The sequence below is a fragment of the Neltuma alba genome, unplaced genomic scaffold (genome assembly GCF_004799145.2).
Source record: "Neltuma alba isolate B1F8T4 unplaced genomic scaffold, ASM479914v2 tig00010592_pilon, whole genome shotgun sequence".
Taxonomy (NCBI): domain Eukaryota; kingdom Viridiplantae; phylum Streptophyta; class Magnoliopsida; order Fabales; family Fabaceae; genus Neltuma; species Neltuma alba.
In genome coordinates, this window is record NW_021635455.1 from 377351 (window position 1) to 387957 (window position 10607).

Below are 10607 nucleotides of genomic sequence, written 5' to 3' on the forward strand. Positions count from 1 at the left end.
TTGTAACACAACCACACTACGCCTGCACGGCTTTTCATGATCCAATCCAAACAACCACAAGCATTTAATTATGTGCATTTTGGTGGGGTTTGGTTGCTCCTTCTCCATCTTTTTCTCCTCTTCCTTTCACCCATATAATATATACACACATATATATCTCACTCGTGACCCCCTCTCACTTTCTCTCATTCTTCTTTTTTCTCTCCATTACCTACAGTACTCACTGCACGTATTATTACCTCACAGGCCAGTGCTCCCATATAGAGAAAAGAAGTTATTTCTTTTAATAAAATATACGGCCCAGTCTCAGTCTCTCACATGTTTCATCTTATTGCATATGCAGAGGGTAATGTATGTGTATACCCAGGCAACCACACGTACACAAGTCGAACCTATCGACAAATTATGCAAAACGACGACCTACCTATATACATATAGCTACCCTTCAACATCAACAAAGTGGTTCAGATGATATATACCAGTACATATAAATATATCAGTGGGGAGTAACAAACAAAACGCTAGCTGACAAAGGAAGGAGAGGAGGAGAGTTGGTGGTTTTGGTGGAAAGAGCAGAATTCCAAAAATGAGATATTGTGGGCTGTGAAAACTGGTATGAGATTAACTTGATTTGAAGAGAAAGAAGCATGAAGATGTGGTTTTGAGAATACCACTAATTGGTGTCGGGGACGTGGGAGGAAACTGCCGCGGTTTTATGATACCGCTCTCCCACCAATTTATATACTGCCAATGCCATTCCTTTTCAGCCACATAGCATTTGACTCTGTGCTCCTCGTGCCCTCTTCTGCTCATTTTACTTTGTCTTCTACCTCCCTCTCTCATTTTGTGATTGCTTTCTCATTTATGAAAAGGCATTAAGATCTGTCATCAAACTTGACGCTGCCCATTGCCTCTCCTCTACCAAAAGGACTCTTCCTGCTGTTAGGTCTGAACATTGGCTGGGTCCAACTGCAAACATCATCATAACGCAATATTACTCGCTACTGTTCAGGCCGTTACTATCAGTTTCTCTTTATTTATTTATTTTTTACAGCGCAGCCCGTATATTTTATGTTAATCTCAAAAGTTTTCTTTTTGTCACGTTGTATTTTATACGCGACAGAGCATATATACAGTCACAGTGTATATATATACGCACTGTCCGTGGGCATTAATAGAAATTATAAGAATGGCCAAAGCTAATGAAAATCTTGTACAGGGCATAATTAAGCTCATCATATAATATGTATACATTTTTAATCATACCACAGCGTTAAGATTAAAATCTTCTCGACAAGTGTGTTTTTTTTTTATATTTAAACTTATGTTTTCTTATTTACAAGATAAAATTGCTTATCATATCAACTAACAACTTGTCGGTGATATGTATAAATTTCTAATCATCATAACAGCAGTACGACAAATTAAGGGAGTGTTGATTAGATATGTAAGTGGCATGAGATAGTTCAGCTCGCTTCCACTCGGTTCATTGATGCGTACAAATCCAACATTCGTGCATGCAATTATATATAGAAGTGAATAAAAATTGTACGAAGAAATAGTGTGTCTAAAATATATTTTTTTACATTTACGTTTTTACTAGTCTCGATATATCTATATATTTATTAAAAAAAATAAGTCGTTCTGGCTAGCTATTTACAGTCACTAAGTTATACGTACTAGGTGGACTCCGCGATCTAATTATTCCGCGTGGAGGAGCCATTTAATATTGTCTTAATAGTAACGTGAGGTACTTCACAACTTCAAAGCCGAATTCATGTCGCAGTGAATTGTGATCCCAGAACATACCTCGGACCTTGCTCATGATGAATTATTATTCACGTTATTTTTTGTGACATTATTATTACTGTTTATTGGTTACATCAGCATGCATTTTTGCCTTTGGAATAACTAGAGATCAATTATTTTCGATGACATTTTTAATTATAATTAGCTTTCACAAGTAATAGAAGAACTTTCCGAGCAAGTCATTCTTGCATCAGAAGGTTTGCGAAAGGCCAGACACCATCATTCCAAAACTTTTTGAAAAATCTGGTGAAGCGAATGATTGACTTGGTGTTTAATCATTTTGATAAGTAGAACAGCCTCTGGTTAATTGGCGAATTTCCCATTAAGCTAAGGTAGAGAAGTCATAAGATTAGTGGAAAATTCAAAGTTGAAGGCCTAGCTAACAATAGAACGAGCCTTAATTACCTACCCCGTTTTGTTTAATTATTTGCTGATTCTTTTTTCTGGTTGTTGTTCACATCAACCTTTCAAGTTTTAGTAATAACGATATCGATCCACAAAAACAGTCATGCATATCCTGCTTTTTTTTCTGCATATAAAATAATTTACATCCGTCGGATTGTAAAAACAAAAACTTATTTATTAAAAAATTTAAAGTAACCATCTTAGAGATGTACAAAGTTAATTCCCCCCCCCCCTTCAGTTAAAACCCATTATCAACATTGGCCCCAAATAAGGGGAAAAGAACTGTGTAAATTGTATATCACTCATTATCGTTCACATCCACTGCTCAAATTCCACGTTTTGAAAGCAGGTTGATTCCACAGTAACATTATGAAAATGGGCACCACCTCTGTTCACGTGGTTGCTGAGTTGACTTTGATCGATCCATAATACTAGAAGGAAAATATTTTAGTCACTTTAATTAAGTTCGTTCGTGTCACCTATGACCTAACCAAAAAAAGGAACAAGCCTGCCTGATCAAGATGATTGTAGCTACTAGTTAAGAGCACAATGCAATTAATAAATTCTAATTACGTGCACGTAAAATTACATAAAGCTAATAGTAAAATTTCGTGGATATATGGCGAGCAATTATCATTTATCATTTAGTATGATAGAGGCTTGCCATGATTCATAATTTCATATACTAAACCAGGTTAATTAATACACTGACTTTACTCACACGTGTTAGTTAAAAGGCATTCATTACTTCGTAAATCATTGGCCTTCTTGTGTTTTTGTTTTTTTTTTTTGGGTAATTAGAAGTTAATAGCATGTGACCTCGCCAGATTATTCTTCACACGGGATGATCATAACTCGAGAAAATAAGACACTTTGGCCCCATGTTCCTTTTCCTTTTCCCGTGACTTGCATTTTCATAATTTTTATTTTTCACTGCTCTCAAAGCCAGAGAGTGATATTATATCGAGTAATCTACTTCTTCAAGGATCTTAAGCACATCCTGGCAATTACTTTATTTCTTCATCCCTGTGAAAGAATCAAGCTCATATATATACAATGCCTCGTATATACTCCTCCGGTCTTTAATATAAGACCCATTTAACTAATTTGATTAGATTAAGGAAGTTAGGTAAGTTAGTTAATTATAAGAAAAGTGACACATTTTTTCTAAAATACCATAATCATCTTTCTTAATACCCCCTCTCCTCCTTCTACTTGATTATGGTTGAGGGAGTATTCATAAGGATAATTTAGAGAAAATTAATAAATATGAGAAATGGGTCCTATATTTAGAACCAAAACCAACTTAAGAATTGGGTCCTATATTAAGGACTGGAGGAGTATTATATACATGATAATGATGCCCAATTCACAAGCAGCTGTGCACAACTTCACGGGTCCTATACACAGTCTTCTCTATATACGTTTCCACGTAAGGATACATGACCGTATCTAAAGCGTAGCATCATTAACTCTTACGTAGTGTACGTTTAGGCTTATGTACATAGGAAAGCTGCTAAGTCAAACGTGTGGGTGAGCCTTGTCTCTGTGCTTGTGCTTTAGTTTTTACGACCTAAACAGAAAAACCACTTTTGTTAATTACAACGGCGATAACAACAACAGCAACGATTCTAATCACTAGCTAGTTTTATGATCTCATTAATTAGTGTGGTGTGATCGACTAAGACATGAAACGGGGTCAAAAGACTAGAAAACCCCTATAACAAATAGGGACAGTCCCGTAGTTGAAGATCAGAAACGAACCAAAAGGGCAAGTTAGGCATCAATGGGTGTTGCATATTCGAACATTGTTAACTGATATAACCATAAACACAAGCCCGAAATTATCCATTTCACGTGTAGTTTGGTTGTAAATTCGTCTTCGTATGTACGGTGTCTTCTACAACTACAAGTTGCCAGGTGGAGTGAGAAGCTGCAAATGGAGGTTATATTATATAATTGGAGCTTTGATAGATCAAAATGTCTCCAAGAAGATGAATGTAAAATAGATAGACTACCTTTTTTTAATATGACAAGCATGCACAATATTGTATAAAGTATGTTGGAATGGAGAGATAGTGCTAGAAACAACAAAAGAGATCACCAACTCATTTGAATTTGTGAGCTAAGCCAAATTTTGGAGGTACATAGGGGTGGGACCCAGCTCAAATTTAATCTTCTGTTCCTTAACAATATATTTTACAGAAGCTTTAACATGCAAAGAACCTGGCAGGGTTTTTGATGAGTAACTCCATCCTTTTTGGTAGCAGACAAGGGTGAGGGTCAAAGTTTTCTTCCTAGTAAGCCAATTAAATATTTAGTTCCCTTTTGATTGCAGAGATTTCGGTGAAAAAGATATCTGAAGAGAGAGAGGGGGGATGAAAAGCAGATTCCATTTCAGTCTTAGGCTATAGGTACTACTGGATACAACATGATTAATACTTTTTTTGATAAAACATAATTAATACTTCGCTAATTCAATTCATATAAATAATCAATTTGCCAGAAGCTTCACCCTGTGCTCCCTATAAATTCTCCAACTTGGTAGTACCACTTGATCTCAAGGTGTTTCCTTAAGCTTTAGCATTCACTTTACAAAGAAAGAGAAAGAGGAAAAAAAAATGGAACTCTGTGAACATGATCATTTTTTGGAAGAATTACTGGCTGTGAGAAGGGAAACATTGGACACCATCCCATCAGAATCAAACCAGTTCTTCTCTAATGGCTGGGGTTTTGATTGTTTTAATCAAAACTCTCTACCTTTTCTTCCAAACTCTTCCTGTCAAGAAATTCCTCAGAGTTACCACAACAACAACTTCGCCTTCAATGAAATCTACAGTTCCTTACTTGATGAATTCTCTGTTCCCCAGAATGTTGATTCATCTTCTTCATCCTATAACGTTCTTGATACTCCAATTATGGGTCAAGAAGATTATCGATTGTCCATGATGGAAGATTTGGAGGATCCGGGTTTGCTTGGGGATGAACTTCAGAGTTTGGACCTGCAAACCCCATGCAAGATAGAGCCAAGCCACTCCCCAGAAATGCCAATTTTCAACATGGGCGATGCGTCTTTGGAAAGAAAGAATCGAGCAAAGAGGCTTCAGGGCCAACCCTCCAAGAATTTAATGGCTGAGAGGAGAAGGAGAAAGAGGTTGAACGATCGCCTTTCAATGCTGAGGTCAATCGTCCCCAAGATAAGCAAGGTATGCATTAACAATCCTTGGACACCAAATTAGCAATTTGGTTTCCTGAGATGTTAGATTTCGTTATGCATTAACAGTCCATTGGAGAGCAAATTAGCAATTTGGTTTTCTGAGATGTTAAATTTAGTTAGGCAGAGCTAATTTGGTTGTTCAATGCCCATTGCAGATGGACAGAACATCTATCCTTGGAGACACTATAGATTACATGAAAGAACTCTTGGAGAAGATTAACAAATTGCAACAAGAATTGGAGGTGGATTCAAACATCGGAGGCATTTTGAAGGATGAAAAGCAAAATGAAATCTTGGTGAGAAATACACCCAAGGTATATATCAACTTACTCTTCTAGTGTTACCCACCAAGATAGTTTGACCAATTGTGATTGCTTCAAGTTCAACATATGCATTTTCTTTTTCTTGTGTGCAGTTTGAAGTGAAGAGGAAGAATGAGGATACACAGATTGAAATTTGCTGTGCAGGAAAGCCAGGATTGTTGCAATCTACAATGAACACTTTGGAAGCATTTGGTCTTGAGATTGAACAGTGTGTTATAAGTTGTTTCAATGATTTCACTGTGCAGGCTTCTTGCTCAGATGTACATTCCTGCCGAAGTCTCTGCATCTATATTATAATTTTTATCCATATCATGTGCTAATGTTATTATCATATTTGACGTGGAACAGGAAATGGAGCAGAGGAGAGTACTGAGTTGTGAAGATATAAAGCAAGCACTATTTAGGAGCGCAGGGTATGGGGGAAGATGCTTGTAGCGTGCAAGAAGGGAAGCGAGGAAACGCACTTTTATATATGAAGACCGTTTATTTAAAGCACAAGTGAAAGTTCCAATTTTCTCCCTCGATCCATGGAAATAAAAGTGATTTCTTGAGCAGGAGAGTGTAGCATTTCCTTCAAAGGGACATAACTCTATTAATCCCCTCAAATGCCTCCCAAGGGACATTTTGATCAAACTACTGTAATTAATGTGATGGACCCTGCGCATTCCATTCTCTGGCAAATTTCAACGAATTCCAAGGACAAGACTTTCAAAGACGTCTTAGAAAGTTTTAATTCCTCTACCACGCACGTTCACATATCTCAATGAAATATGCTCACGCATGTACATGAAAATATTTGACAATGAGAGAATATAATGCAGTTATTGTTCCCGAGAATCCCTTGATTCGGTTGTTCAGCTGTATCAGGTCCAGTAGGACTCTGTATAAAGAAGGACAAAAATGCAAGACACAACGAGAGGGTAAAGTTCAATCTTTTTTAGTCTGTTCCTTTCCACCTCAGTTTGTTTTTTTTGTGTGTGTGTGTGTAACTTTTATGTATAAACTATAAAGACGTTTCCTTTTTTAGTTTTCACACTGCTGAATGATGCGACAAAGCAGGTCTAGCATGCCAATATCTACAACTTCATTTGGTCAGTTATTTTGATTGTACTCTCAAATAACTCCTTTTTAACTGGCTTTCTCAAGTTTTCCCCCTCCACTCCATCTTATCGAGTAAATGATAAAGCTAACCATTTGAAAAAGTTGAACTTTAACATTTTTTTAATTGAAATTTACCTTTTCAACTGCAGTTTTACTCTGTGCGACAAAATTAAGTACATAGGCAAAAATGATTAATGGGCTTCTCTTTCTAAAATCACACACAGTGATTAACTAGAATGTGGGGTTAAAAAGAAATCGACATAAGATTTACACAAGACTGCACTATTCACAAAGCCAGGTGCAATTAATTTCCCAACTAAAATCCACCGTGAAAAGGCCTCGAATAGTCTCACCGGACGACTGGAGTCAACATTGGTCGGCACTAACAGCCATAGGTCCAATGTGTGACTCGAAAACTAATATTAACTGAAGTGAAAACGATGTCTTTTTGTTTCATACGTAATCCGGTTTTCAGTTTCACATTCTGTAACAAAGAAACGTGAAGCTTCCAAGTTCCAGCCACCTAGGTGGCAGTCATTGCTTGGTAGAATAATAAAGAGAAACAAGAAAAGAAAACATAGAGACTGGGGGGACAATGATATTCTTATCCCCTTTTCTCCTGGTTGTTAAATCATGATCTTATCGACCCTTGCTTTTGTTGGAATTTGCCTCTAAAGACAGCAATCAGTTGAAATCGTGAGTCACCCCGTCCTCACTTTGCTAAAATAATTGGTGAGAATCTTTAAGATACAACCAAAGAATTGGCCTCACTGCTTTTTAGAAATATCGAATGCTAAAGATAGCGTCACTTCAAGCTCGCAGCACAGGGAAGAAGGCTAGGGCTTTCACTCTAAAGATGCCCAGTCATCTCATCTCCATTATGCAAACACAGCAAACAAGTATAATTGGGATGGTATTATTCTGATTTGAGATTAGATTTTTGCGACGTTAGCGATGATTCAATCATTAATCTCACAGCTTTCTATACATGCGCGCACCACAGACCACTGTGGCTTGAACATTTTGTGATTTTGTTTCTTCTACTTCGAGGTGACCCAATAGGCAGGACTCATGAAACAGTGTTTTTGAGGCCCATCCTTTGTACATGGGCCAAGGCTGATCTGTCCAGGCCCAGCTAGGGACCAGACTGTAATTTCACGTCCTCCCTACCACTAGGTTGTAGCTTTAAACTTTACAATCATTGCATCGGCCATCAAGAGAGTTAGATCTAACAGAATGACTAATTCTTTACAACGTAAGAAATTAAAATTTGAATTTCTGTTTAAAGAAATGAACACATTTAACTTTTATCATGAAGTGTGACACTTTGTGCGTTGCATAAATGGAAGGCACAGCTCGTTTAAAAAAAAAAAAAACAGAGAGAGAGAGAATCTCCAGTTTAGTGAAAGAGAAGGGCAGAGTTCTTTCGATCTGGGAAGCTAATTATAAACAACGGCAGGTTTGAAGCAATAGTGCATTCCGCGTAGGAGTGCTAGTGTCCGTGATGTCGACTTCAATCTAATTCGATTAAAACCTTATTGATAAGTTCAGACAGAAACATTTATGTGATTCCATAACGAAGCCCATGTCACATTCTATTCAATGAAGACAGAATTATTGTAAACCACACGCTTTGCCGTGACATGCATGGTTTCGTTTCAGGATCTCCTTCCCGCTTCGTGTTTTTTTTCCCCCCGGAAAATTTATTTCACGTATATAGCCGGCCACGCACGCTAATCATTGAACCGTAGCTTCCAAATCATGATGAGAAACGTCTGAAGCAATAATGAGAAGGTAAAATACTAGTACCGTCCTTCTGATTTTTGGGAATACATATGATGTTGTGAATTCCATTGGAACTCCTGTGTCGCGCATCATTGATTGGTCCAGCACATTCCAGAATCCCACAAGAGAACGCAACGCACGTAGCGATGACGGCAGGCCTCACTGATTAGAATTGATGCAAAAATGCTAAGTGTAATTAAATTTGGGGCTTCCGTACCAAAAGAAAGGATGTACCATGACCCACACCATTTCTACTGACTCACGTCAACGTCAGGTAATAAATATTTCACCGTCCACTCATACCAGTAGATACCCCTCCCATCAACCTCCCCACCCACCATTTAAAGCCAAGTTTCCTCATTTCCTTCCTTGTGTGAGGAAGGAGCCACACACATGGAGGTAGAGGACACGGCTAGTCGAGTGTCTGTTGGGTTCCCTCTGAGCTTGGGCCTTCTCTTCGCCTTGTTGCTGTTGCTGTGTGGACTTCTTTGTTGTTGTTTACAGTGGGACAAGTTTCGAGCTTTGCTTCCATGTTCTGGGTTTCTCAACGCTGTGCTCGGATCAGATTCAGCTTATTATTATCATCCTCCCCACAAGCCGGAGCTTCCCTATGTGGTAATTAATTACTGCCTCTCTTGCTCAGAACTTATGCTCGTTAAGGAGCCATTTGATGAGAAATCTGATGAATTTTTGTTTGTTAATTCATCTGGGTTTGATATGGGCAGGTGACGAAACAAGAGGTGGTCCAGAGCTTGCCGGTGTTGATGCCAGGAGATGAGGTCCCAAAATTCATAGCCTTGGCCTGTCCATGTCAACCTCCTAAGGAAGAAAAGATCACAATTCAAGTGCAAAAGGGCGCCTGAATGCTTGAGATTTTTCCATTATTCTTCGAGTTTGAGGATTATGCTTCTGGGTTTCATTAGTTGTCACGACGTAGGCTTGCTCAAAACAAATGAAGGTAGCTATATTAGGATCTCACCAGAAAGCTCAGAACCATAATCTGGCCAAACAAACGCAAACAGCTCTTCCAGACTCTAATAGTTGTGTACGGAGCTGAGCAAAATCTACGGGATCGCAGCAATGAAGCACGAGAATTGAAGATCAGGAGTCGAAATTTTTTGTTTTTCTTTAATTTATGTCCAATTTGTTATTTTAATCTAAATTATTGTGATATCATCTAGTGCTTTGCATATGATGGTGCCCCAGTGTAACTTTTGGCATCTGCTTTTCTTTTGCTTTATATCATCGGTTCTAGGATTGCACAGCACACTTTTAGTTCTTCGTATTCGACATTTTGGCCCTGTGAACTCCAAGTCACTATTGATCGAGGCCAGTCTAACTGTTGTTATATTCCAGATTTCAAACATCAGTAAGAACCAAATTATAATCAAGATGCAACTATAAATCATAGGAATGGTGAGAAACTAAAACCTCCGCCGCTACGTACGGCGTATGTCGACGCTGAGGGTTGGTCCCGCATTGAACATATAGCGAAAATAAACAAATAAGGAGGACAGGCCTCGCAGATGATTGGGGGTCGATGGCGAGACAATACAGATAGAATCGCGCCACGCGTCCTGGGCTGGTGAAATCTTGACCACGGCAAACTTTTTGTGGGCCTTCCCTTTCTTGTAAACCTGAACTTATCATCTTAATCATTAACCGAACTTTCAGGACGGTATAAATAGAAATTGAAAATGATAAAAAAAGAAAAAGAAAATAGAAGTCATGTTATTCACTATAAATACTGAATATTTAGGTTACGTACACCCTACTTGCGAAGAAAGAGCCAAAAGAAGCCGCTGGCCTTGCGTCAAGAGTTAAAATAATTAATAAATCATGAAACCATAAATATAATGATTAGAAACAAGGAAAAATTGCAAATGAATACCCCCAAATATGTAAAATTGTGATTTGGGATCTGAATTGGAAAAATAGCAAATAAAGACCTGGTAGTGGTCTCACTT

General features: G+C 38.1%; 2 protein-coding genes across 2 annotated transcripts; both read left to right on the forward strand.

Moving 5' to 3' along the window:
- Positions 1-453: 453 nt before the first annotated feature.
- On the forward strand, positions 454-10029 carry LOC114757367 (uncharacterized protein At5g65660). Its single transcript, XM_028946394.1, has 3 exons — positions 454-459; positions 9019-9255; positions 9366-10029. Exons 2-3 carry the CDS (start codon positions 9034-9036, stop codon positions 9501-9503), a joined length of 360 nt encoding a protein of 119 aa, XP_028802227.1. The 5' UTR covers positions 454-459; positions 9019-9033; the 3' UTR covers positions 9504-10029.
- On the forward strand, positions 4793-6892 carry LOC114757366 (transcription factor bHLH93-like). The gene is made up of 4 exons (XM_028946393.1): positions 4793-5420; positions 5587-5745; positions 5847-6014; positions 6103-6892. Exons 1-4 carry the CDS (start codon positions 4836-4838, stop codon positions 6187-6189), a joined length of 999 nt encoding a protein of 332 aa, XP_028802226.1. The 5' UTR covers positions 4793-4835; the 3' UTR covers positions 6190-6892.
- Positions 10030-10607: the final 578 nt, after the last annotated feature.